Source organism: Lontra canadensis, unplaced genomic scaffold, assembly GCF_010015895.1.
Source record: "Lontra canadensis isolate GAN:19392208 unplaced genomic scaffold, GSC_riverotter_1.0 scaffold10, whole genome shotgun sequence".
NCBI classification, from domain to species: domain Eukaryota; kingdom Metazoa; phylum Chordata; class Mammalia; order Carnivora; family Mustelidae; genus Lontra; species Lontra canadensis.
In genome coordinates this window covers 27,976,148-28,003,540 of record NW_022631004.1, presented here as the reverse complement: position 1 = coordinate 28,003,540, position 27,393 = coordinate 27,976,148, and the positions used below count along the sequence as shown (strand labels likewise).

At 52.9% G+C, this 27,393-nt stretch overlaps 1 protein-coding gene across 2 annotated transcripts in view; it reads right to left on the bottom strand.

Annotated features, from left to right (window-relative positions):
* Window positions 1–27,393, bottom strand: part of GFRA2 (GDNF family receptor alpha 2) — an 83,341-nt gene that overhangs the window by 34,917 nt on the left and 21,031 nt on the right. For both annotated transcript variants that reach the window (XM_032855893.1, XM_032855894.1), the window contains exon 4: window positions 14,710–15,064. In XM_032855893.1, the coding sequence (XP_032711784.1) occupies window positions 14,710–15,064 (355 nt within the window). The remainder of the gene's footprint in view (window positions 1–14,709; window positions 15,065–27,393) is intronic.

The following is a 27,393-nucleotide window of genomic DNA, read 5'->3' as shown; positions in this document are numbered from 1 at the left end:
CTCAAGGTGCAGCAGAATATGAATGAAGATGATGAAAGGCATTTTCCTTTCCTCCCTGCACATGCATGTGCCCCTTCTAGAAGGGGAGCAGGATTCTGAGGCCTGGAGGCCTGGGCGTCCCTGCCACTGGAAGGCCTTATGTCCAGACACCTCATGCAAAGCAGGCCAAGAGCCAGAGCTGCCCAGGGCTTGGCAAGCGGGGCAGGAGAGAAGGCCACCTCCCCTGGGCTGGACGAAACCTGGGGCCACTGTCCTGCAGCCCCGCGCAAGGAACACCCAGAGCAGCTAAACAGGGAGCCCCATGGCCTGGAGGGCTGTGCCCCTGGGCAAGTCGAGTCAGTTGGGTTTACAGCTGTGGTGGCATGGAGGTACCGGGCAGATGCTGAAGGACCCAGGCCCATGGTGCAGCTGGCAGGAGAAGCACCACCACAGGCTGAAGACCAGCCTCCCCCGCCTCTTCCGGCTTCCCCACCTGAGGCTGGGCTCCTGCGTGCCACAGACAGGGAAGCTCCATTAACTGGGACTGCATTTCCTGCTGGCCAGGATGGGGAGCGGGGAACTGTAGCTGGTTTAGAAATATCAGGAAATGTGATCTGACCCCAGAGTGTTGTGGAGTAACATCCACCCACTTTATAAATACAATGCATCCTAAGAATAGCTCTCACTGGTTGGGGACAAAGTCGTGTTGGGAGCAAAGGCAACAGAACACGGCTTCCTGGAAGACGGAGAAGGTTCAAAGAGGGGATGACCTCCGAGGGTCTGGAGGGCACTCTCCGTTTCACATAGAAACATCCCTTGTTGGGGGTTGGGGGGGGGGGGCTGTCCCTGCAAGATCCCAGAGACAAGGGAGGCTTGAGCACAGGTTGTCTGGAAGGAGTGCCGGGGAAGGGGGTGCAGACGGGGTTTGAGGGAGAGGGCTCAAATCCCAGGCTCTTCAGGAACCCGAGGCAGGAGGGCCCCGAGGTTTGAGTGCTTTGAAAAGTTCATTCTGAGGACTTATCTGATGGCTGCTCACTGCCAAGGTGTTTGATTGCAAAATCCATTTCCAAATGGCCTGCTCATCTGTGAGAAGCTACAGGAGCTGTATATCAGGAGCAGCCGTCCTCCCAAGGTTCCACATCCCATCCCGCCCGCCGGCGTCCTCAGGCTGTGGCTGCCCCAGCCCCCTTCGCCCTGCCCAGAATCTCCACAAATCACCAGGTCCCTGGCCTGCCCACCGCCCAAGCTCAGGAGGGTCACTCCTCCTTAGAGTGAGATGACAAGCCCTGCATTTATCCACAGTATGTGGTTGGAACGGAGGGTTGAAGCCCACTGTCCCACCGCTGTGGGCCTCTGCCCAGCACCCCACACCTGAGGACATGCCCTCTCAATTCTCCAAGGAGAAAGACAAGGCAGAGAAGACCCTGTCTTCTCCCCCACACACCCCACCCCATTCGAACCACCTGGCAGGTTATCCCAGGCCCAGCAGAGCCCACAGCTGAGCTGGGGGGCCCCTTGGAAACCCTGCTCTAGTTAAAATACATCTATCTGCAGCATTCAGAAAATAGCTATCTACAGCATTGCTTTCAACTATAATGGAAAACTGATGGCTTTTATCTCCCCAACTTTATGACTATTGATGGGATAGAGGCTGAGGTTTCATGACCATTTAATAGCCGACCCTGTGCAGTTAGAGGAGCATCAGAAAGCAATGAAAGCGCGAGATGATTGTCTGGCAGAGAATTCTCCGCTGAGGTCCAGGAAGCAAAACAACCACCCTCCCCAGGCTCCAACAGAAGAAAAAAAATCAAAGTCATCATCATTTCTGTTTCTCCCCCCTCCTTTCTGCCATTGACCTCTGGGAGGTTGATCCAAAGGGGAGAGAGGAGCGGGGGACAAGAGCAACGTAGGTGTGAGCCCTGATGAAGAAAGGGAGTGTGAGGGGGCCACTGACTGATGGACACTCCCCCCTCCCCGCACCCCATCCTGCCCAGCCATGGACTGGCTGGGCTTCTGGCCGGACTGCAGGGGTTCCGGACTATCTGATGGGCTCCCTGGGAAAGAACTGGAAGGAAAAGAAAGGAAGTGCAAGTCTGGTCTAGCCCATGATCCAACTGGTCTTCAACCTTCTGTCCACGGCCAGAAGCCAAAAGCTATTTCAGGGCTCTGCAAGCACTCAAGCCCCAAGCCTTCCCTGATGTTCCGGCCCTCCCCAGGTCTGAGGGGATCCGCCCCGTAGGGCCATCAAGGCCTACATTTCTCTCCAGGTTACTGGACAGGGCTCTCTCTGGGGGTAGGGGTGAACACATCACCCTGTTTTTTTAAAGATGTATTTATTAGAGAGAGTGTGCCCACATGTGGGGGGAGGGGCAGAGGGAGAGGGAGACTTAAGCAGACTCCTCGCTGGGCCTGAAGCCTGATGCGGGGCTTAATCTCCCAACCCTGAGATTGTGACCCAACCCGAAACCAAGAGTCGGTCACTCAACCGCCTGTGCCACCCCAGCGCCCCAACATCACACTTTCAAATGTGCAGGGAGAGGATACTGGGCCGGCTTCTTTGCAGCATTACAAGCACCCTGACTATCTCTCATTTTCTTCAGCAGCCATGTAGGTGGACAGGACAGATTTGATTCTGTACACTCTTTTCAGTAAGCGAACGGAGGCTCAGAAACATTCCATATCCCAAGTGTGGGACCCCAGTTTCTGACTCCCTGTCCAGTGCACCCACTGCCGGGCCAAGATGCCTTGCAGTGCTGGGGAGGTTCGACCTGACCTTCTCCCTCGGGTCTGCCCCTCCCTAGCTCTGTGGCTTCGGGCAGATGATTTCATCTCCCTGGACCCCGGAGTCTTCATCTATAAATGAAATTTTGTTGGGATGAGTTTCAAGATCTCCTGCAGCTCTATTTCCAAGTGGACTCCTAGATCATTGGGGGCTCCACCCAGACACAATTTCAGGCACCAAGACTTGTTCTTCCCATAGCTGCCACCTTCTAGACAACACACTTTTCTTCCATCAATAGGCTGAGGAACACTAAAGACAAAAAAACCAAGCCCCTACCCACCCCCACCAGCCCCCCCTTGCTCCACACCATCACAATAAGGTCCTTCCAAGCCACCCTTCCTTCAAGCAGTGCAGAAGAGAGGAGGGTGCTCAGGCCAGTGGATGGGGACCTCCAGGGCTCTCCTTTCCCTCCTTCAAATTAAGGTGCTTAGGTTGGTTCTCTCTCTCTGAGGACCCCTCTACCAGCTGAGCCTCCTCAAAGACACAGGCCTTAATTAAAGCAACCAGAACACAAAAGCAGGAACAGGCAGAAGATGTGGCCAAAGTGCCTCCTCCCGGGGAGGAGCTTCTGGGGGCACGTTCCCAGCAGGGGGAAGGAGGGGGCAGGGGGCCCCCAGACCTGGCCACCTGTCCAGCTTTCTCCCCACCCTGGCTACCTCCTGGAAGAGGAGAGCCCACCTCTGCTCCAAGCACAGCTCTACTCCTCGCTCCATTAGCAGGGAGAGCTGGTGGCTTAATCACCTGGCTGTGGCAACCCCCAGGTCTTCTGAGCTCACTGGTTAACACTCGGTAGCTACCAGTTGATTTCTCAGGGATTTCCAGTCATCCCTTCTGGAACTAGGGGAGGATTAGCAAGCAGCAGGCAATGATCCTTGCTTAGTTTACTTAAAACTCCCCCAGAGAAGCAAAGCACTTAGGAAAACCAAGTGGAGAAAATACACCACCCCCAGAACTTCCTTCCAGGCTCAGCCTGCCAGGATTCTCCAGGCCAAGCCTCTCCAATGAGCCCTATGGCCTCTTGCTCTCAACGTCACCAGCCAGCTTATTTTTTAATGGTGCCCATACCGATTCCTAAAATTTTCCATGTTGGGCATCATCGTTCCTTGTCTTTGGATAGCTGCTGAAGAGGCCTCCACATATTCTGTTCTAAAATTCATGGGCTCTATTACAGTCCTCTCCCTGCATACTGCCTCTCAGAAGCTAGAGGAAACAGACCACACTCTCCTTAGGGACTTCCTCCAGCCGAGTGAACCCAAACCCACAAAGAGAAGCTAGCCACAAGCACGCATACCTACTGTAGAGACCCTACTCCATTTCAGTCCCCTGCCCTCCCCTCCACCTTGAGAAAGTCCTGAGTTGGGCACCTGAGAGCTCTCTGGGGGTCTTGCTGTCTAGTACCCCCCTCCCCTCCAAGGGCCTAGAATGTGTTGTCCCCTACCATCCCACAGGCTTGGATCTCGACGAGGTTCTCCCACAAGAAGAGGGAATGCACACGTGTATGAAGAATGAGTGGGGAATGTCATCCCCAGGGACACAAAGCCATGGGGAAAACCAGACCTCCATCATAATCCAGGAAACCTATACATACAGAGATGTTGACAAAGGCTGAATGTTAACAGTATATTTAGAGAAAAAAATAGCTTACAAAACAGCATGCACCGCACGACATCATTTTTGTTAAAATATGTGTATGCGTATTTAAAAAGTCTAGAAATGTATTTTCTCCAAAACGTTTGCCATGGCTTATTTCAGGGTGTTAGAGCTGAAGACAATCTCTACTTTCTTTACTATGCCTATCTTGCCTGAACGACGTGTTATAGTGAACACATATCACTTTTATAATCAGCAAAAATGGTAAAGTGAATTCCATTTTTAAAATCAGGGGGAAAAAAAAAAGAGAGAAAGGTGAGGGGAGGGTCCCCACTGGATCACACGACCCATTCTCTTCACTGGGCCCCAAGAGCCTGGAGATCTGTGTCACACATGCTCAGAAGAAACCTACAGAGCCTATCCGACCTGACACTCATCTGAGGCCTGGTGAGCCTCAAGCCTCTGCTTGGTACCTCTGAAGATGGGGAACTCACTACCTAAAAAAAGCAACCCATCCCAGTTTCCAGCAAGGTCTCACACAGTCCATTAACAACAAAGGGTAGAACTAGGCCTGCAGCAATATTAGGATTTAGCATGACTCCTAATCCAGGACCCTTCTCACCTGATTCTGTTTCTTCAACTACTAAGCAACAAGTTTGGAAACGCCTGAGTCTGCTGGAATTAAGACCAACAGTGGAAGCCTGGGAGGGGCTAGGGGAGACCCTCTCTGCTCTGTGTCTCCCCAGGGCATCTCAAAGCTCCAGCCTCACACACGTGTGTGTGCACACACACACAGACTCACACACAGACACGCATGCACGCACACGCACACTCACTCTCAGCTCTTCACCTGTGGCACCTTCCGCTGCTCCAAGCAGGACATTTCTCCCTGCCTGAAAAAGCCATGCCCGGTCCTGCTTCTCCCTCCTGCCCCCTCCCCAGAAAGCCTCTGCCCTCCAGAGGGCACCCTGCCCTCCCTTCCGCCCCAGCCACAGGACCCTGACTCCACACCACCTTTTCTGTGGCTCTTCAAGCCGCAGGGCTCCCCTCCTCTGAACGCCTACGGCAAGCAACTTAATCCTTACAACACTTAATTAAGTGGGGCCTCCTCTTTGTATTTAAGGTTTTCACACTTGTGAGCCTTGTCTCCCCAAATGAGCTTATACCTCTTTGAAGGAACTAATGTTTACCTTGTGCCTATGTGCCAGGCCCCAAGCTCACTGCTTTTCCTGCCTTACTTCCCTTAATCCCATAATCTCGATCCCAAACCCGGCCTCCCACGTACACAAACTCTTCACTGGATTTCCACCTGCTTCCAACAACAGGTTTGAAACCCAGACGCCCTCCCTCTCTGCCTAGGCCTCCTCCTCTTCCTCTTGTCTCTCAGATGGTGCCTTCACCAATCAGCAGACATCCGGACCAGAGACCATGGCATCAATCTAGACCCTCCCTCCCTCTGGTCCCGGTCCTCTAAGTCTCCTGCAAGTGACCTCTGAAGGTCTCCAAAGCCAGTCTCTGACCCGGCTCCTCCCCACTAGCCCTCGGCCCCGGCCTGACCTCAGGGGACATCACCATGTGGTCCCAGCATGACTGTCTCCAGCCTTACTCTCCTCAGACTGCTGTGTACACAGTAGCCCAAGAAATCTTTCCGAAACCCCCAGGATCATGTCATTCTCTTGCTTAAAAGACTTCACGATTTCCCACTGTCTTCTGGAGGAAATCAAACTGGTTCTCCCGCGCTTCCATGGGGCCCCCACTTAATAACACACACATTCTCTCTGCGAGGACCAGAGGCCTGTCTCCCCACACAGGCCTATCTTTCCCTTATCCTCAACTCAGCTATCCCCCCAAAGCTGCCTTCCGTAAGAGCCACCCAGCAGCCTCGGTGGGGAAGGCCTGGCCCTCACAGCCAGTACCAGGGCGGGCGTGCGGTTCACCTGAGCATCCCGGGCGCCCAGCACCCACGGGAGCCCTGCTGACTGGTTACCAAGCCTCAGCCTGGCGTCATCACGCTACTGCCCTTATATTGACGAGGAACACAGAGGCTCCATGATGTTGAAGAAACCTCCCAGGTTCACACGACTGCCCAGGTGGGGGTCTGAAGCCGGGGCTGTGGCTTCTGCTGCTTCCTTCTGCCCTTTGGAGAATACATCTGGGAAGTCTTTGCTCAAGCCAGTCACAGTGCTCAGACAGCCCCCACTGCCACGGGCCACGCACTGGAGAAAGGGCACACTCGGAAAGACCCCCGCCAGACTAAAGCCAGGCACCATGGGCAAGGCGGGCTGTGCAGAGCTACCCCCAAATTCCCTACTGCTGCATAATGAAGAGTGAGGATCTTATTCTTCCGTCATACCCAACTCGGTGTCCTGCTTCTACTCTAGGTGAGTTCACCAACGGTTATCAGCTTCCTCACCTCCAAGATGCTGGGAGAGCAGGGCCACCGGCACGAGGGCTGGGAGTCTTCCGTAAGAGCCCCCAAGGTGCCCTGAGGGGGATAGCCAGCTCCCAGATACCAGGAAGAAGGGGAAAGGGCTGCCTCCCCGCTGGGGATACCACCCCAAGAGGACAAAGCACAAATCCTGGCTGACCGTGGAAAGTCCCATCCCCCCACCCATTGAACACCGCGGAGAGGACTGCCCAGGCAGGTGGCCCCAGGGGCTCCTCTCAAACACTCCTCAGTGTTATAGTGTATGCCTCCCGGCTGAAGAAGCTGAAAAAGCAAGGCCCCTCAGGCAGCCCCAGGCTGTCTTCTCTGGGAGGACAGATCGTGTCCGTTGATCAGAAACGCATGGGGCTTAACGAAAGATCTCTTCTGACATTTTAAGGACCCTTTCAGTCATGGTTAGAAAACCTGAGTCAATGGCAGCCATATCACGGCACCTCAGAGCCCAGGGAGGACGCGGAAGGTGGGGCTGTTCAGGGTTCTAATCACAGTGCGGGGCATGGGTCAGCATCAGAGACCATCAGGCAAATGGGGCCCACACCACAGGCTCTCCCCAGGGCTGAGAAGCCTCAGAATCGCAGACTCCCCCTGGCCAAGGGTGTGGCCCCGGGCCCTGCAGAGTGTCATGGCAGAGCGCCTGGGAGTGCCCATGGGGGAAGTGACCCCCATCCGACACTTCTCAAAGCCAAGCCAGTGGGTAGGTGCCCCTTGGCCGCTGAACAGACAGATGAGCAACTTCTCCATGCTGCGCATGTTTCCTCTCCTTGAGGAGCTATCCCAGAAAGCTCTGACCAGCCAACTGATGAATGTTTCCTTAGCTCTGATCAAGTTTCCATAATCTCCTTTTCCCCCAAATTGCTAGAAGAAGTCACTAGTGCCTCCCATTTCCCCCAAATCCAATAAGGAGCTATGTGTCTGTCTTCATCTTTCTGGACCTTTCTGGACCTCATCTTTCTGGACCTTTCATGTGGCACAGACATCTACTCCCTGTTTCTCAAAAGTCTCCTTCTGACCCCTGGGGCACCATAGTACCACCACCAACCCCTAACCAGGCACTTACAGGTGCCAGGCACATTCTCAGTGCCTCTGTCCAGGTCAGCCTCTCCCTAGGAGACCCTGCCCATTGCGCTGGCCTTGAATACCAGAAATATGCTAATGACCCCCAGAATTTATAACCCCTGTCAAACTCCAGATAGGAATGTCTCAAAGGCATCTCAAAATTAACGTGCCCAAAACGGAATCCCTGATTTATCTCCCTGTCCAAGCCTTTGCCATCTCAGAAAATGGCATGATCACACAGCAACCTGCTCAAGCCAGGTTATCCTTGCTCAGGCAGCAGGTTATCCTTGAATTCCCTCATCTCCTCACTCCCACATCAAGGTATATCATTTCCATCTCCAAAATACCTCACATTTGCCCACTCACCTCCCCACTCACGGTCACTTCCTGACCCAAGCAGCCATCACCTCTGGTCTGGCGACACTAGGATAACTTCTTCCCGGGCTCTCTGAGGCCACTCTTGCCTCCTCCCTCAGCTCAAGTAATCTTTTCATATCATGATTTTAATAATGTCACTAGTGGGCTTCAAAGCTTCCTTCTAATTGTGCTCAGAAAACATCCAAACTCCTTGTTATAAAACAAATATGTCATGGGGATGTCACGTACAGCACGAGGAACAGAGCCAATAATATCGTAATAACTTTGGTGACAGAGAGTGACTACACTTATCACGGCGAACGCTGCATAACGTATAGAATTGTCAAATCACTGTCATGTTCCTGAAACCAATATAACGTTGTATGTCAACTATACTTCAATCTACAACAAAATCCAAACTCCTTGCCGTAGCCTGCGAGGCCCTGCATGACCCAGCCCTGCCTCTCTGCTCCCACCTCCCCCCGCTCCTCTCTCCCGGGTCCCCTCTGCTCCAGCCCCGCCAGCCTCCTGTCATTCCCCCCAGCAATGCCAAGACCCCTCCCTCCTCCAAACTTCTGCACAGGCTATTCTCTCTATGTGAAATGTTCTCTCCCATCTGTCTTACCTCTGGCTGCTTCGTGCTTCAGGTCTCGGCTTAAATGTCATCTCCTCAGATAAACTTTTCTGACCCCTGTCCAAGTAGCTCCCCACTTCCTTCCCCATTATCCTCTATTTCTACATCCTGCTCATTTTGCAAACTTTTCCTCCTACCTCCACCATCAGACTATACACTCCCGCAGGGGCAGGGACCATCTCTACTACGTTCTCCAATAAGGACCTAATGTCTAGCACAGGGCCAGGCCCCTAGTAAATATTTGTTAAATGAACAAGTCAATGCCATAGTAATATAAGAATGTAAGAAACCAGAGACCTCACTGGGAAGATAAAGTGTTAAAGGAAAGTCATGTGATCGCTGCCCCATGAAGGATACAGACAAGTTCGAGAAAGCATCAGTAGAAGATACGGCTAGGAGATGAGGACCAAGCAGGGCTGTGAATGCAGGATAAGTCTTCATGCCTTAGACTGAATGTTCCTCTCCCTCCAAACTGATGTGTTAAGATCTGGATCCCCACTGTGGTGGCATTTGGAGGGGATTCTGTCATGAGGGTAGAATCCCATGATGGAATGTGTGCCTTTATATAAAAAGGAGGAACACTGGATCTCTGAGTGTACATTCCAAGGGAAGCCACATGAGGACATGACCCCAAAGAGGGCTCTCTCCAAGAACCTAACCATGGCGGTACCCTGATCTCAGACCACTAGCCTCCAGAACTATGAGAAGGAGATGTCTGCTGTTTCCGCCCCCCCAAGGCTGTGGTATTCGTTCCCGCAGGAGCAGACTGAGACGATAACGAACAAAGCAGGAGAGCGCCCACGTCAACGAGTGCAAGTGGAAATAACCAAAGAGCCAGTAAACGGAGCAAGACGGGGGCAGCCAAAGTGTGTACTGGTCCTGTGCCAGCAAACACACACACAACTGGAGTTTGATCCCTCTGGTGTGACCAAACCTGGGCTCCTCAAGAGGGAGCCTCAGCTCAGCAGGGGATGCGTCACCAAGTCTCTGCGGGGTAGGAGCTTTATGGAGCCCAGACTCCTGGACAGCAAGCCTGGAGGGGAAAGGGGAAAGGGAAAGGTACTCGGGGCCCAGCCATGCGAATACCCCTGGCGTGGGCAGAGCCGGAAGATGTAAACTAGACACGCAGGTGGCAGCTTCTCTCCCTGTTTATTTTCCCAGAACCTTCAGCACAATAATGTTCAACATTCCAGCTGGGTCTCAAGGCCCACAGGAAATTCCAAGAGGAGTCATTTGGGCATCCTTGGCCCACAGCCCAAGGGCAAGCAGGGCCCCTACTGAGGTCAGCTGCCAGGGCCAGCACAGGGTCCCTGGTGGGAAGATGGGTTTTGGGGTTGCCCGCAAGGCTGAAGATCCTAATGCTGCCCAGGTAAGGAGTCTCCCGCCACTGGCAAGGAAGATGGTGACCTCCCTACCCCACGGCACTCCTGGGCACAGCTTTACTCTGGGAAGACAGGAAATTTCAGTGCTGAGCTCTGCTCAAGACCAGGCAGTTCCCTAAGCCAGGATCGGATGGGTGTGGCTCCTCTCCACAAGGGTAGCTCTCAGTGTAACCAAAGTGACCCAGGGAAGACCTGGTACGCAGCAGAGCAGAACTGTGAAGGCAAGAGAACTGGCAGGAACTAGTAAGTGCCTGAGGGCAAAGACGTCCGCCTACTTCACTAACTCTCTAATCCCCGTACAAGACCTGGCCCACAGTGGGGAAATCAACAAATAGCTGTAAATGAACAAAGGAATGTCCCTACAACCCCCATTCCTCTGCTCAGAGTGACCTACTGGGCCCAGGCCTGCTGGCCGGAATCCATCAGGGCGGCCATTTTGTCCCGCCCAGGCCTGTGGCCAGCATCTTGGATCAGTCACTCCAATCCTCCAGGGAGCCCATCCAAGCTGGCCATCCAGAGAAGGCAGAGGTTTGTAAGCTTTGAGAGGTCAAGAAACCCTTTGTGGATCTCATGATAGCCACACATTTCTCTCTGGAACATACACGCAAGACTTTGTATATGATTTCAAGATATTCAAGATGTTCTCCTCTGAGAGAAGGGAAGGCTTGGAAGCCCCAGAGCCCACATGCCCCCTGCAAATAGTCATTTGCTGCTATTTAGAGATAACCCACTAAAAACATCAGCCAACGGATTATTCTATAAAGAGTCCAGAGAACGCTGAGGAACCACTCCAGGGAGCCAAGAATCAAATGCAGACGTGTCCATATACACCACCTACAGGCACCAGACATGCCCAAGCTAAGCAAGAGGGCGAGCTTGCCAGAAGGACTCCTCCCCATTCCCTATGGACAGCCTTGGTGGAGGGGACCCCAAGCCCTCTGCCTTCAGCAGTCCTCCTGGACAAGGACAGTGGCCACTGCATGAAGAGACCCAGGCAGCCAGGGTAGCCCTGGGCTGGAGTCTATTTATACACACCCTCAGCCCCTGTAGGTGAAATTACAGCCCGGGATATGGCACAGGGCCAGCACCGAGTTATTTATGTCCTCTCCGTAGACCAAGAGGAGCAGGGCATTTCAGAGAGCCTCTTCCAAACAAGGCCTGAAAGGGACACCGTTTACAGGACAACAGACTCATCCTCCCCACAGCTTCCCAGCCACACACACCCCGCCCCCATGCACTCACACACGCGCAATCCAGGCCATCCTTACAGCGAAGGTAAGCGGAGAGTAGCAATCAAAAGATTGTGTTTAAAAAAAAAAAAAAAGTAGGTCATGGCCCTTAGTGGGGCTGGGGTGAGAGAGAGAATTGAGCCAAATTCCATGGATTCATTCCAAGAGATTCTCTGGGCTTTTCAGACTCCATATCAGAACACTGTAAAAGGAAAAGCCTCTCCTGGTCTGACGTTACAGCTCTAGAAGCTCACAGGATAGGAACCAGACAAAGGCTAGAGACAGGGTATGCAACTTCTGGGCCAGTTGGAACCTTGGTTAGAGTAGGAAGCTTCCACACTGATCCTGGTCCAAAGAACCAAGGGAGGACTCTGAAATGCCTCCCATTACCCCCAGGCCTGCAAGGAGATGTCCGTGTTCAACCAAAGGCTTCTTTAAACCCCAACACCTTGTGGTTACCGACATTTCATAAGACAGCACAGCAAAGTCTGTTAAATATCACCCTGGGGAGAGACAAGGCCTGCCTCTGGGTATGCCCTAGAGCAGACCAACAGGCCTGCTTTAACATAGTGCCAGGTGAGGTGGGCTCTGGCAGAGCTGCCCCCCAGGAACGCTGGGTCAATGTTCACCAGGGAGAAGCATAGCTGGGCCTGCTCCCCCGTTTTCCTTGGCAATATAGTGAAGGGGGCCAGCCAGACTTGGGTGCACAGCCCTGGAGCCCAGGGCAGGTTCTGAGAGATGCCTCCAGGCAAGGGCCCCATTCCCAAAGAGTCAGCTCAAAGAAGCTTCCCCATGACCCCCATCAAAGCCAGCTTTGTCCATTAAAGTATCCAGGAAAGGAAGGCTTGGGGTCTCCACTTCCTGACCCAAACACCCCAGCACTGGGCTCTTCCATTTCACGGTAAAGATTGCCACCTGTTGTGTCCACCCTGGAGGACAGAAACCTAAAAGGATCCAGTGCCAGGAAGGGAAAGGAGGGTGCTCCTCCCTGGGTATAGAGGAAAATGAAGCCTGGGCTGCCTCTTCTCTACAAGCCCCCTCCAAGCCACCCATCCCCTCCTAGGCTCCTTCGCGGACGTGGGAAAAGCAAGAGAGAAAGGCCCACCTCCTTCACAGCTCTCCAGAGCCCTGCAGCTGGCTCTGAGGATCAGGACCAGAGCCTCGGAACTCAGCAACTTGTTTTCCAAAGCCAACCAGCATTCCCCCTTCATCCAACATGGCACAAGCACTCCCCTGGTGCAAAGAGGCCTCCCTTCCCTGTGCAGCCTCTGCCTCAGTACTCCACTTGTGCCTCCTGCCAGGCCCAGACCAACCACAACTGGCTTCAACCCTCCACTCACACACTCACTCACTCACACGGATTCACACACTCCCTCACACATACACACCACAGACATACACTTTCCTACACTCTCACACTCTCACACACAGACACACTCCCTCTCATGTCCACTGACACCTATACATGCACATACACACCATGAGACATCACATCTTAGTCACTCCCTCCCTCAGGAACCCCCTTCTCTTCTGCAATCTGGGCCACTCTCTCTTGGCTGTCCTTCCACATGTAAGCCTCCCTGTCACAAGCCCCCCGTCCTCTGCCCCTCCCTGAAGAACCTGTGTGTCCAGCAGAGCTCTGACTCACTATCCACACCAATGGCTTCTCCTATCTTCAGGCCTCTCCAGCCTACACTCCCTCTTGGGCTCCACCAACCCACCCTGCACCATTCCACCCACTGCTGGAGCTCTAACCACCAATGAGGTGTCCAACAGCTCCCAAACCCACTTCTCCACTCTAGCCGCTTTACTGGGCATGCCCCCAAACATAGCCAAGGGGATGGCAACAGACCTCCAGGCACCACAAACGCTGCACATCCAACCCCGCCCCCCCCCATACACGCACTGAATGGCTCCTTCATCCCATAGTTACTTGACTAGGAAACATGGCGGCATCATTCATTTATCCATTCCAGTGATGTTTGTGGAGTGCTCACCATGTGCCAGGCTCTCTGTGTAGGATGAGATGTGGCGTAAACAAAACAGAAATGACTTGTGCCCCCAGGAAACGAACATTCACCCAATCAACCAGTCCTGTCAAGTCTACTCACCAATCATATCTGAAATGGTACACTTCTCTCCACTCCTACAGCTGCTGGCAAACCAGCATCCAGCACATCATGAGCAAACTTCTGTTTCTCCAGCAGCCCCACTTGTGGCCTCCCCAACCCACCGCCCTCACCGCGTGCACCCACCATCTACAGCGCCCCATAAGGCCAGGACTCAAAAGCCTCTGCATGCGCTTTTCCAGCTGACAACACTCCAGGGCTTCCTCCTTCTCATTTTTCAAGTTTCAGCTCAAGACCCCCTTCCCTGGGCCCCCAGGCTGAGGCAGATGTCCCTCCCTGATGCTGCCTCATCAGAGAGCCCACAGCCCTCACACCCTTGCACTGGGAAGACTGCCTTGTCCGTCCTCCCTTCCAGACTGGCTTCTTCTCTCAGAGCACAATGTTCGCCTCTGCAGGCCCTGAGAACAGAGTGCTGGGTGCAACAGGGGCTAGATAAACACTTAACAGCAAGCAGAGAAGACAGAAGAACTGTGCAGAAGCACATTTCCACTCACCGTCACAACAACCGAAAAAACCTTCCCGATCATTAGGCTACACTTACTAAGCATTTCCTCTAAGCCAGGCTCTGTGCTAAACTTGGGGTACACATCCCATCATCTAATCTTCACGAGGACCCTGTGATATGGGCATTGTCAGTCCTGTTTACAGGTAAAGGAGAGCCGACTGGACAAATGTTTACAACTTGCTCCCAATCACACAGCGAGGGAGCAGAAAGTCAAACCCAGGCAGTCAGACTCAGACCCGCACTCCAGGGCCCCACCAGCCTGGCTCAGCCCACTGGGCAGAGAGAGCTACCTCTGTGATGTAGAAGAGCCCCTTCCTGATGGCCACACCACGTCCCAGGGACGTGAGGTGGGGACTTCCATCAGAGGTGGGACCGAAATCACTGAAGGTCCTTTCTTAGTCCAGGCTCTAGGGGTCTGGGATTTGAAATTCTACGCCCCTTGGCTTGTTCATCTTGGTTTCGCACGGTCCTAAGCACGCGCTGAGCACGGAGCCGGCAGACACACCACAAGCCCGTGCTCCAATGAATGAATGAATGCGTGGCCGGCAGTTCCGTCTGCGCACGTCCGCGACTCCGGGGTCCCGCAAGCGCCGAGTCTCGACCCGCGGCGGCGCGCTTACCGGCACAGGTGGTCCGTCCGGCAAACGCTGCGGAGGTCCAGGCAGTTGGGCTTCTCCTTGTCCTCGTACGAGCAGCTGGGCAGGATGGTCTGGCGGCGGCGCTCGGCGCACGCCTGGTCCTGGCAGGAGCAGAAGAGCATGCGGTAGGTGTACTCGCTGGGCACGCGGTCGAAAAACTGGCGCAGGGCCTTGTGGCACTTGCGGCGGTTGCAGCGCTCGACAGGCGAGATCTCGCGGTTGCAGATGGAGATGTAGGAGGAGCGCAGCTTCTTGCAGTTGTCGTTCAGGTTGCAGGCCTTGGCGGCGTCCAGGCAGTGGTTGCTCTTGGCGCTGACCGCGGGGTCTGCTCCTGTCCCTGGAGGGGGAGGAGAGAGCAGGTCACAGGCTGGCCAGGGGACGGAGGCCCAAAGCCACCTGCTCCCGGGGGACACCTCCCAGCGGTCATGATGCCCTTCGCCTCAGTCTCCTCATCTGTGAAGTGGGGACACCTAACAGTCAGCTAGAATTAAGTGAATGACTAAAGGGGTCCACCACACGCTTAGGACAGCCCCTGGTACAGAGCAATTGTACCTGTGGGGAGCTCTGATGAGGAGGACTGTTCATTCCATCTTGTTTAAAACTTACAACCAGGAGCACCTGGAGGGCTCAGTGGGTTAAGCCTCTGCCTTCGGCTCAGGTCATGATCCCTGGGCCCTGGGATCAAGCCCCACATCGAGCTCCCTACTCAGCAGAGAGCCTGCTTCTTCCTCTCCCTTTGCCTGCTTCTCCCCCTACTTGTGCTCTTTCTCTCCGTGTCAAATAAATAAATAAAATCTTAAAAAAAAAAAAAAGTATCACAACCAAAATGGCAAGCAACTAAGGGTTCGCGGTCCTGTTCATAAACGTGGGTAACAGAAAATAAAGTGACTGGCTCTAGTCCGTACAACTGAACGGCAGCTGAGGCAGGACGGGCCCCCAGGCTCCCAGGCATCCAGCAGCTGCACATTTGAGCAGACTTCTGATTGGGGTCCTGCTGGCATTCAGGGAGGGACAGTTCCCATCACAGGATCTTCAGCAGCCACCACCACCACCATCAGGGCCACCACAGGACCACTGAAACTGTCCCTACACATTTCAGAAGGCCCCACGGCAGGGGTGCTGCAGGGGCCAGTTGGTCCGGAGAACCATTACAAAGGATGGTGCCAGTGGGAGACCAGCAGGACAAGGGAGAGGCTAAAGGCCAGCTCAGACTCTAACAGGGCTGAGCGCATAGCCAGCCAAAGGGTAGGCATGCTGGATATGGCGACTTCGGCGTCGGTGCCGCGCCCTTGAGTTTGGTATCACTGCCCATGGAGTGGAGCGTCTCGGACATAAAGCAGGATTCTCGGGAATTCCCAGGCTCCCTTTGTGGTGGCTACCCTATCCCACAGGTCTCAGCTCTTCTAAGGGCCACCTGACCCTCCCCTGCCAGCCAACCCCCACCACAGAGGGACTCTTGGCCATTCTAATGACAGACAGTGGAGGGAGGCGGGAATCCAGTCCGTGCGTGCCCACCTGAGATGTTCGGACAGAGCCAGACAGCAGATCACCTAACCCTACCTCTTGATTTCACAGATGAGGAAACTGAGGTGCTATGTAGGCAAGGGCTTGGCTCGGGTCACCCAGCACACTGGGAGTAAACCAGAGCAGGGACCCAGTCACGCCAGCACTGTGCACACCATCGGCTTAGCTTTTAGGATGGGTGAGCTGCACCTTTTTCATTCGTTCTTCATCCACGCAGTAAAGTCTTGCCAATATTTAGTGAGCACCACCCCTGTCATGGTGTTGGGAAGGATGCAGGGTGAGGGAGGCTGACAGCATGCCCCTCTCCACACAAAGCCCCCGCCCCCCGCCCCGGCCAGCATAGGTGCCCGAGCATTCTAGCACAGTTCCTGGTGTTCAGGTCTCTGGGTCATTAAAGATCTACCAAATGCCCCTCTGCACGCCCTCTCTCTGCTAGGTGCTATGTCAGATACAGATGTGTAAGAGCAGGTCCCAATTCTCGAAGAGCTCACAACTCTAGCTAGGAAACCAACAGACAGAATAGCATAGCATAGTGGTTAAGACTGGGTGCTCTAGACCTGAGCCATTGTCATTGGACGGCCCTACTGTGTGGCTTTGGACAAGTGACTGAATCTTCTTTTGCCTCAGTCTACCCATCTGCAAAAGAGTGCCTCCCACATAGCATTGCTGTGAACATGAATGAGCTAGCTCATTTTTTTCTCTTGCCTCCGTGGTAAATTTGCCCTGTCTATGAAATCATCCCCATCAGCTGTTACACCACCAATCTTTAAGGGAAAAAATGCCTCCTTGTGACCATACACCCACCGTTAAGGTAGCACCTTATTTTTCTGCTTCCTTGAAAGCAAAACCCCTCAAAGGAGTTGTCCATACCAACAGTCTCTTTCTCCCCTCCTGGTCTCACTTGGACCCACTGCAGCCTGGCATTGGCCTCCCGCTCTTGCCAGTGGTCAGGGATCCTGGGCCTTCCTCTTCCTCAGCCCATCAGGACACTGGACACAGCCAATGGCCCCCTCCGGCCCCCTCCGGCCCCCTTTCCTCACATCCTTCCCCTCTCTGCTGGTCTTCCTGTACTCACCTGAGCAGCCTTCGGCCCTCTCCTCTAGGGTTCAGCCCCCTCTTCTCTCTGTGCACCCACTCCCTGGGGCCCTCATGGCTTGTCCCCACCCAGATCTCCGCCCGGGCCCCAGATTTGTATGTCCAACTACTTGCTTGTCCTCTCTCCCTGAAAGGCTGACACCCGCATCTCAAACTTAACCAAACCTATGTGTTCCCCACAAGGCTGTTCCCCAGCCCCAGTCCTCCTCATCCCTCTGAAAACAACTCACCCTCCCAGTAGCTCAGGCCAAAAATCTGGGTACATCCATGATTCCTCTCACATTCACACACCAGGTCAGAAAAACCAGGCAGTTTCACCTCCAAAATACATGCAGAATGCAAGCATTTCTCACTACTGCAACTGCTCCCAGCACTCTACAAGCCGTCTTCACCACATGCTAGCAAGACCTTCGGTTCCTCATCTCCATGCTCTGTCCTTGTGCCCATCCCAACCCCTGCTTCAAAGCAATTTTCTCATCACATTTGGAGTGAACCTTCTAGAATCCAAGGCAGAGAGATAATGTTCCTGGGCCCCAACGCTTCTAGTGGCTTCCCCTCTCACTCAGAGTATGGTCTTCAAGGCTTTCTATCTGTGCTGTCCAATATGGTAGCTGCTAGCCACACGTGGCCATGGAAACTGAAATGTGACTAACCCAAAATGAGAGGTCCACACCAGATTTTGAAACTATCCATAGGTTTTTAAGACTTGCTAAGAAAAAAAAAAAATAATAATGTAAAGAATTTCATTAATAATTTTTTAGATTGACTACACAGTAAAGCAATAATATTCTGGAAACATCTTAAACAAATATATTGTCAAAATTAATTTTACTTGCTTCTTTTCACTTTTTTAATGTGGCTACTAGAAAACCTAAAATTATATAGGTGACTCATACTTCTGTTAGCCTGCCCTGTTCTAGATGACCTTACCTCCTACTCTTCTTGGTCACTTCCTCCATTCTAGCCACAAGGCAGAATGCTCTTCCTGGACTTGCTCTTCCTGGACTGTGCCCTGACCTCAGGGCCTTTGCATTTGTTTCCTCCTCCTGGAAAGCTCTCCACCATCACCTTTCCTCCTTTCTTTCAGGTGTCTGTTCAAATGATACCTTATCTGTGAATCCTTCTGGACCACACTATACATAATAAGAAACCACTTCCCTTACCCCTGCTCTGATCTCTTTTTCCCACAACTCATCACTGTCTACCACAGTATACGCTTCCTTAGTCATTTGTTTGTGTCAAATACAAACTCCATAAAAGCAGGGGCTTTACTGGCTATACTCACTGCTGTATCCATATTTCCCAATGTCTGGTGCATGGTAGGAGTTGAAGACAAATTTAACAAGTGAAAGAATAAATGTACCTAGAACAATATTTAATTCCTAACAAGTACTCAAAAGTTGTTGGCTAATGTTATTAAAGAAGCCAAACTGACGCAGAGTCAGCAATAGAGGTCAACATAAGACCACGTGTAAGCAAGTATCCATGTGGCCCAGAAGGGTGCAGATGTGGAAGTCGGGGCGCGATAGACAAAGATGGGACCTCACCCCGACACCCTGCCAACAACAGCCCCACAAAGGCTGAAAGAGAAAAGTTCCCTCTCTTCTTCTCATAAAAACAAAAGGGGAGATTAAAGCAGAAAGAGAATCGAGGTTGGTTTTCCCACTCACTGGATAAACAAATCTTTACTGAAGGCCTACTGTGTGCCAAGGAGTTCCTCAGAGACCCAGCTGGAAACAAAGGGCCTGAACCGTGCGCCGGGGAAGTCAGGGTGCTGTGGGAGCAGAGAGGAAAGCATCGTGCCCAAACCAGCGGTCACGGAAGCGGTGGTATCTGAGCTGAACCTACAGCATGAGTCAGAGGAAGCAAAAAGAGTACAAAGCAGGTCCCGGTCTGAGTTAACAACGAGCTGGGCAAAAGCTGGGAGGAGCTGACAGCAATTCAGGAAGCCTGGAGATGGAGACTGAAAGAGGGGCCCGGGAGAGCAGAAGAGGGGCTTGTCCACAGTGGGGTGTGGCCTCCCAAGCAGTCGCTCCGAGCTGAGGCCACACCATCCTGCCCGGGGCCAGGATCCAAGGACGCCCGTCTGCACACGGGCTCTTCTGGGGGCACCCCGTCTACAAAGCCTCCCCACCACCGCCCCGCCAACCGGGCTATACTTCCACGTTCCCTGCACCTGTCAGGACGCCGGCGGGCAGAAGGGAAGAGCCAGCAAAGCAGCCTGGGGCGGAGGTGGAGGGGAGCGAGGACGGCAAGGGCCCCGGAGAGGAGCCAGGCGACTAGGCACGCGGAGCAGCAGCTAATTCAGGCCTGCGGCTGCTTTTAGGTTCCCCAGGTGCTCTGCCCCTGCTCCTCTCAGCATGTTCCTGAGCTAATGCCGGAGTAATTACAGCCTCAGTGCCTTCCATTTGGAGCTTGAATAGTGAAAGCTTGTGCTAGGGGGCGGGAAATGTAAACCCCTGGGCCAAAACTTGGTAAATTTCCTAGAAAAAACAATAAATGTGGCAACTGTAACAGCAATTGCCTAGTTGCAGGGAAGAGGCCCCTTCCGACCCTCCTGGAGCGGGTGCCCACCCTGGTAGAGAACGGCCCCTTCAGACTCCCCCCTTCAGAGCGGGTACTGGCCCTGGCGGAGAACGCCCAAGAGGCTGGCCTGGGCTCGGCTTTCCTTTCTAGCTAGGAGGCACGTTCCTGGGGCAGGCAGGCCGACCAGACAGCCCCTTCCCACGCGCCCTGCCTCTCTCTCCACCACTGAGCCACCTCTCCCCTGGCTCCAGAAAGCTTCTGTTTTCTCTTCCACCACTGGGGGAGGAAGGAGGGAGTGCTGGATTGCAAACACCAGCCTCCCCCAGTGTGGGGCTCAGCCCCTTGATTAAAATGTCCAAAGGGTAGGAAAGGGGGGCCGCTGCTACCCCTCCCCTCACACACACCCCCCACAACCCTAGCAGAGACCACACAGGACCTGCGAAGCCCTCAGGCGCTAGAAGGGCACATAGGCCTGGGCCAGCCTGCTCTCCACACTCACTCTGCTTACCCCCCACACATCCAGGTCTCCCGGGCCCGCTGAGAGGAGCCCAGATGGGCCAAGGAATCAAGGGAAACAGCTGCCCCAGGGAGAGCGAGGGGAAACTGAACCAGACCTGGCACTTTCCAAAGCCTTGGTGAACACAGCCTCTGGGCTTCCGCCCCTGGGAGACACACTCTGGCTTCTTCTTGCCCTCCCTCCCTGTCCTTCCCTAAGGCCAGAGCCAGGGAAACAACCATAGAGGGGCTCCCTCACCCCAGCCAAGCCTCACCTGCCTCCCCTCCTTCCTCCTGGGGCGCTGCCCTGAGCCAATGACCATTAGTCCCTAGAGCTTAAAACCAATATCCTTGAAATAAGTGTATGACCTTGTAAGGAGCCAAGTCTGCGTTGGTCCACCTCTGTCATTTCGGCCACGCTACTGGTACCACACGTACAAATATTTAATTAATTTCTCCTTTAAAGAACTCTCTTAATACATAAGTAAAATGTTTAAATTCTTTAATTGACTCACTTTTTAAATGTTTTAAAGATTTATTTATTTATTAGAGAGAGGGCAAGTGCACGTACAAGAGGGAGCAGGGAGGGGCAGAGGGAGAGGGACAGAATCTCAGGCAGATTCCACACCAAGCACAGAGCCCCACCCCAGGCTCGATCTCACAACCCTGAGATCATGACCCGAGTGGAAACCAAGGGTCAGACACTTAACTGACTCAGTCACCCACGCGCCCCTTTACATTTTTTAATACCTACCCCGATTTATCCTAAATGATAACACCTATGTTAGTTCTGGACTTTTCTAATATGTGTTAAAATGCACTGCTATTAAGATAAAAATGTGTATTCCTCGCCCATCTCCCATTCCAGCAGCCTTGTGTGTGCGGTCGGAGGGAGGTCACTGACTGACAGCTGAGGCTCTTCAACTTCTGTGCATTTGGGAGTCACCTGAAGGGCCCATTACATGCAAACGCATGGGCCCCACGCCTCCCCATCAAGAGCTCTGCGACGGTGCCTAAGAATCTGGATTTTGCAAGCTCCCCGGGGATTCTGAGGCTGCCTTCCGAACTTGTGGGACCACAGACTTGGAGCAGGGGCTGGGCTGGCAGCACCCTCCTCAAACACGCAGACTCCCCATCCAACACACCGTTTACCAAACCCACCCTCAGCAGAAGGCAAAGCACTTTGCAGATTTCCCACCCCCTAGCAATGACAGCCCTCTGTGGTCATCAGAGCATGCCCCCTGGGGGCTTCACCCGCAACCCCACCAGGAGGCTTATCAAGGCTGACCTTCCAGGGGCTGATAGGCCTCTCCCTGTGGGAGCAGAAATCGTCAGAGCGAGTGTGGAGGGCGTTCTGTGATTCTTGCAAGCCAGTGGGGCGCCGGGTGCTTCTGTTCCGCTTCTGGCCTTCCAGGAACCTGCCAGCCTGTTGCTTACCCCTAATCTCATTTCCGGCTGCAGTGTCCAGCCGCAAGCCCACCCTGGCTCCCTGGGACATACTCTGCAGCTCTGCAGTAGAGCAGGAGTCCGAAGCCTGGTTGTCTCTGCCTCTCCCAACAGGTCAATCCCCAGACAAATCCTGGCCCTCTCTGGGTCTTACTGTCTCACCTGGAAAATGACAGGTTTTGAACTATATGGACTTCTACATTTTGTGATTCTCCTGCCTACCCTCACCCCCCCATACACACACACACACACACACACACACACACACACACACACAAGATATGAGGGAGTGAGGAAGGGAGTGCAGGGAGTGAGGAAGCACCTGTCCCACCTCATTTAGAAACAGGCTAAAAGGAGTTCACCCTGGCCCCAGGCAAACCCAGCACGTATACTCACAGAAACACGCTCATGTGTCCTAGGGCTCACAGGTGCACCTGCCTCCTCCACGCCCAGACCCCAGGTCCCTGTCGCCTGGCAGTCAGTCACACAGCTGTCAGTCAACAAATATTTTCAGGTATTGACCACATGCCCTAGAAACCCAGCTGTGAACTGGGAAGACAGAGTCCTTTCTCTCCAGAGGCTTTCAGTCTAGTGAAAGACTGATAAATATATATATATGAACAAATAAATAAGTGCTGATAAGTGCTGTGAAGAAAATAAACTAAAGGAATTCTGAAAAGAATAAATGGGGGATGGGAGGGCCTGTCCTAGGATGCAACATCCAAGTTGAGAAAGAATGATGGGCAGGAAGAGTGAAACATGCAAAAAAAAAAAAAAATCCAGGGTAAGAGAATCCCAAGCAAAAGGAAAAGCAGGTGCAAAGGTCCTAAGACAGGCATAAGCTTGGTGTGTTCACAGGCCAAAGAGAGGGTAAAGTGGCTGAGGTTTACCTTAATGAAGCACAAGTAAGAGAGAGAAGCCACAGGTGGTAGCGTGGGTACTGTAGTGACTACAAAGACATCAAACACTGAGCCCACTGTGCACATAACTTGGAGAAAAAACCAACAGGGTGAGTTGGACACTGCACAGAAGAAAGAAATCCAGGAGGACTCTTAGGTGTTGGGTCTGAGCACCAGGTGGATGGTGGAATCCCTTGGGAAACAGGAAAGACTTGGAGGGGAGAAGGAGGGCAGAACTAAACACATCATGATGTTTTCACTTGAAGTGTGAGATGCCTACTAGCTGTCCAAGTGGAGACGTTGAAATGGCAGGAGGACAAAGGAGTCCGGAGTGCGGGAGGCAGGTCCGAGCTAGAGGCATAAAACAGCATGACTGACGTGGAGGCCACTTGCTGCCGTAGGACTAAATGAGGTTGCCTAGGTTGAGGGGACACTACAGTAGAGGAAAGGGCTCAGGACAGAGCTTCGGACACCGTCATTCAGTGGACGCTGGGAAGGACAGCACCACATGGTGGTGGGAAGTCAGGGGTCCTGGGAACCAAGCCAAGAGCTTCAAAGAGAAGGACAACTATTCAACTGAGTCCAAATAATTAGGGACATAAGGGTGAACAGAGAGGCAGTCGACAAGGAGATACAGACAAAATACACTCTAAATAGGGCTGGATGGAAGACAGGACAGGTGGGGAGCTAGAGGGAGCACACCTTCCCCACTGGGTTCCAGCCACCCACACCATCACCTCCACACCCCTCGGCCTCACGGGGCCATCCATGCCCAGCTGCCCCTCAAGATCCACTCACTCCCAACGTTGGCATACTGAGCACCCGTCCATGCGGAGCACAGCTGGAGAAATGAACAAAAGCAACAAAGCCTCCTGCCCTCCTGGAGCTTACATGCCAGGATAAATGAGATTATAAAGAAGTAGCTAACAGAAACTTACCCTTGGCCCGAGGCTTGCTCTGCAGGCTTAACCTGCAGGATCCCTGCCCATCCCTGCTCGGGGCTGGCTGGTGATTATGAGCAGGAGCTCTGGCCCAACTGGGAGGCAGAGGACCTCGCTGGGCCACCGGCTAGCAAAGTGAGCATCACAGGTTACGCAACCTCTCTGAGCCTCGTTTATTTTCCTCATCTGCAAAATGAGGATGAAACCCCCAGCCTGCCAGTACCTAAGACAGTGCTAAAGATTAGAGGATAAGGTAGATAAAAAGTCCTCTCGCAGTTTCCGGGACACGGCACACACACTATAAATGCTTGTTTACAAATGTGTTCCCCACCTGGAAAGATCTTCCCTCCTCCCATCTCTCCACGGTCACATAACCCTGCAGGAGAGACTCACCCCACGTACCTCTTGCTCCAGGCCCACACACCACACCCCACAAGATAGAAGGGTGCCCAGTCTCCTCACTGGGGAGCAAGAGGCAGGGGGCAGAGTGCTCTCGGGTCATCCAGAAGCCTAAGAGAGCAGGAACTCCAGGCTCTTCCTCACCACTGAGAGTGGCAGCCAGGAGCCCCATACCATCTGCATGAAGTGGTACCTCAGCTTCCCCTAGAGATGACCTTGCCAGTCCCAGTGCCTCGCCTGCCAGCCATCTGGCATCACTCAAGGGATCGAGTGGGACCTCCACCTTCGTCCCCGCCACTGTGGGTGCTGCCCTCCTCAAACCAGCGGCATTCCCAGGTTCCCCTGTATCCTCAACCTTCCCTGGGATCTCCCCCACACCCCCAGCCCCATACAACACGCAGCCGCCCCAACACCCTCCAGGGTCGGCTGTGTTTTTGGAAGCAGGCCAACCCACCAAAAGTCCATTTGATGAATGGCAAATTCACTGAAAATCAATTCCAAAAATCGATTGCTCTTGAATATCATTTCATATTTTGTCAAATCTTAACCACTGTCAGAATTCTCTCCCATTCTTCAAAAGCCTTATTAGTCTTAATTTTGTGTTTTAAGCAATTAAAAATTAAAATTTCATTATTTCACATTGGAAGGGAATTTTTCAGCCACTTTCGAGGGCTCAGTGTCTTTTTAAATGTAGTTTGGATGGGGTTTTTTTTTCAACTAGAATTTTTACCATACTCACACCAATTCCTGCAGTGGTGTGTTAGCTTTAATTTTGTATTTATAACAATTAAAAACCGAAATTGAAGCATTTCATAGTGATGTGATTCACCTAAATCCTTCATCAGCCTTTTTTATTTGTGGTGAATGGATGCAGGATTAGAAGCACCAACCACAAGCTAAAATTTTTTTACTAATTATGAAATACACTTTTCTCACCATGAGAAGCCCTTCTTCACCAAGAAATTCCAAAAAGCCACCTACAGCTGCTGTTTTAACCTTCGTACCTCACATCCTCTCTTCGATCCTGCCCAAATCAAGCTTCCAACCAACCCATGGCCCCACTAAGACAGTCTGGTCAAGGTCATTAGTGACCTCTATGCTGCCAAATGTAAATGTCTCTAAACTTCTCTGACTTGCCCTCTTGGCTACATTTGGCATAGCTGACCCCTTCCTCCCTCTTGAGACCTGCGCTTCTCTTGGCTTCCCCCCACACCCCTGACTTGGTTTCCCCCTCCCCATCAGCCCTCATCTCAGCTTCCTTGCTGCTCTTTGCCCCTGCATGGAGAGCCCAGCCTCGCTCTCTCTCTGTCCACACACTCTCGCTAGGTGACCTCATGGGTCCACAGCTTTAAATACCATCTATATGCTAACGACTTTCAACCTAGATCTCAACCCCGATCTCTCTTCAGAACTCCAGGCTGACATCCAACTGCCTAGTTGGCATTTTCAGGCAGAGGTCTGACTAGAACCTCCACACTACTGTGGCCGACAGAGGACTCCGGATTACTGTCCCCCAACCTCTCCTTCCCTGTTCCCCATCCTAATATGTGGGAGGTCCATCGCGGTTCAAGCCTAAATCGCCAGTTGTCCTGGGCTCCGTCCCACGCCAGATCCCAGATCACGCACCCTCTCCAGCCCCTCCTATCTTAGGAGTCCAGCCAGTGCAACAGCCCCTAACTGCTCGCCAGCTTCCTCCCCTGCCTGTGCCCTTCTCTGCCCCACAATCCGCTATCCCTAGCGCAGGAGTAAGCTTTCCCGAGTATAAATCATACTGTTCTACTCAAGTGATTAAAATCCTCCGTTTCTCACCACTCTTAAAATGAAACCCAGAGTCCTTAACTTGCCGGCCACAGCCCAGGGAGCTGGCCCCTGCCTGCACCTGTGCCCACTTCCCAACCACCACCTCCCCCTCACTCACCGGGCCCCAGCCACATCGCCTTTCCAGGCCCCACCCTCCGGAAGGTCCTTGGGACCTTCCCCTAGATGTGCCCTCTGCAATTCCCTGGATTCCACGGCTGGATCCTTCTTTCTAGGAGCCCGATTTTGGCCCTCCCCATTGGGAAGGGCCACCAGCCACCTCTGTCCTAGCCTCCTATTTAATCCTCAGTGGCATTCGTCACCGTCTTTTTGTTGGTGGTGCTGTTCATTTGTTTGTTGGCTTGTCTTCTGTTTTTCTCTGTCTCAGACAAATTGAAATAAGCTCCAGAAAAAGCAATGACTCCCTTGTTTGGTTTGCTGACATACCTCCAGCCCCTAGAAGAGGGCACAGCACACACAGATGCTTCTGGAGTTTGAGGGCTGAATTCACACACACCCCACATCTGCGAGACGGGACGGAAGCATCCAGAGTTCAATGATGTAACCTCCAGATTGTAGGAAGCCCCAAAACACACATATATAGGTTTAGTCCATTAATTATTTTTGTTGATCACATGAAAATGGCCTTCCCATCTTCAAATGGGAAAATCTCCCATCCCTTCCCTCTGTATTCACTCTTGCACCAGTGTTCCCAGGGCTCTCCTAGGAGGCAGGAAAGAGGGCTAAAGGCAGTGACTGTTCCACTGAGGGAAGGGCGACATCACCCCTCTCCACGTTCCCTCTCAGGACACACACACACACCCCACATGTGCACACCCTCATATATACATACCACTCCACACAAAACACACGCCACACATATACGGCCCCCACACATGCACATACCACCTCACACACACACACACACACCAACTCATACACACACACACTACTCCACACACAAACACATAACATGCTCACAACATACACACCCCCCACACATACACATACACCAACTCATACACACACACACTACCCCACACACACACCACCACCCCCACACACACACCAACTCATACACATACACTACTCCACACACAAACACATAACATACTTACAACCCACACACACACCACCCCCACACACACATATACCAACTCATACACACACACACCACCACCCAACACACACATACAGCAACTCATACAAACACACCACCCCTCCCACACACACACACCCCAACTCACACACACACACCACTCCACACGCAAACATATAACATGCTTATAACACACCTACACCACCCACACACACATACCCCAAGTCACACACACACACACCAACTCATACACACACACACCACCACTCCACACACACACATACACCAGCTCATACATACACACCACCCCACACACACACATACACCAACTCATACACACACACACCACCACCCCCCACACACACCAACTCATACATACATACCATTCCACACACAAACACATAACATGCTCACAGCACATACACACACACACGCACGCACACAC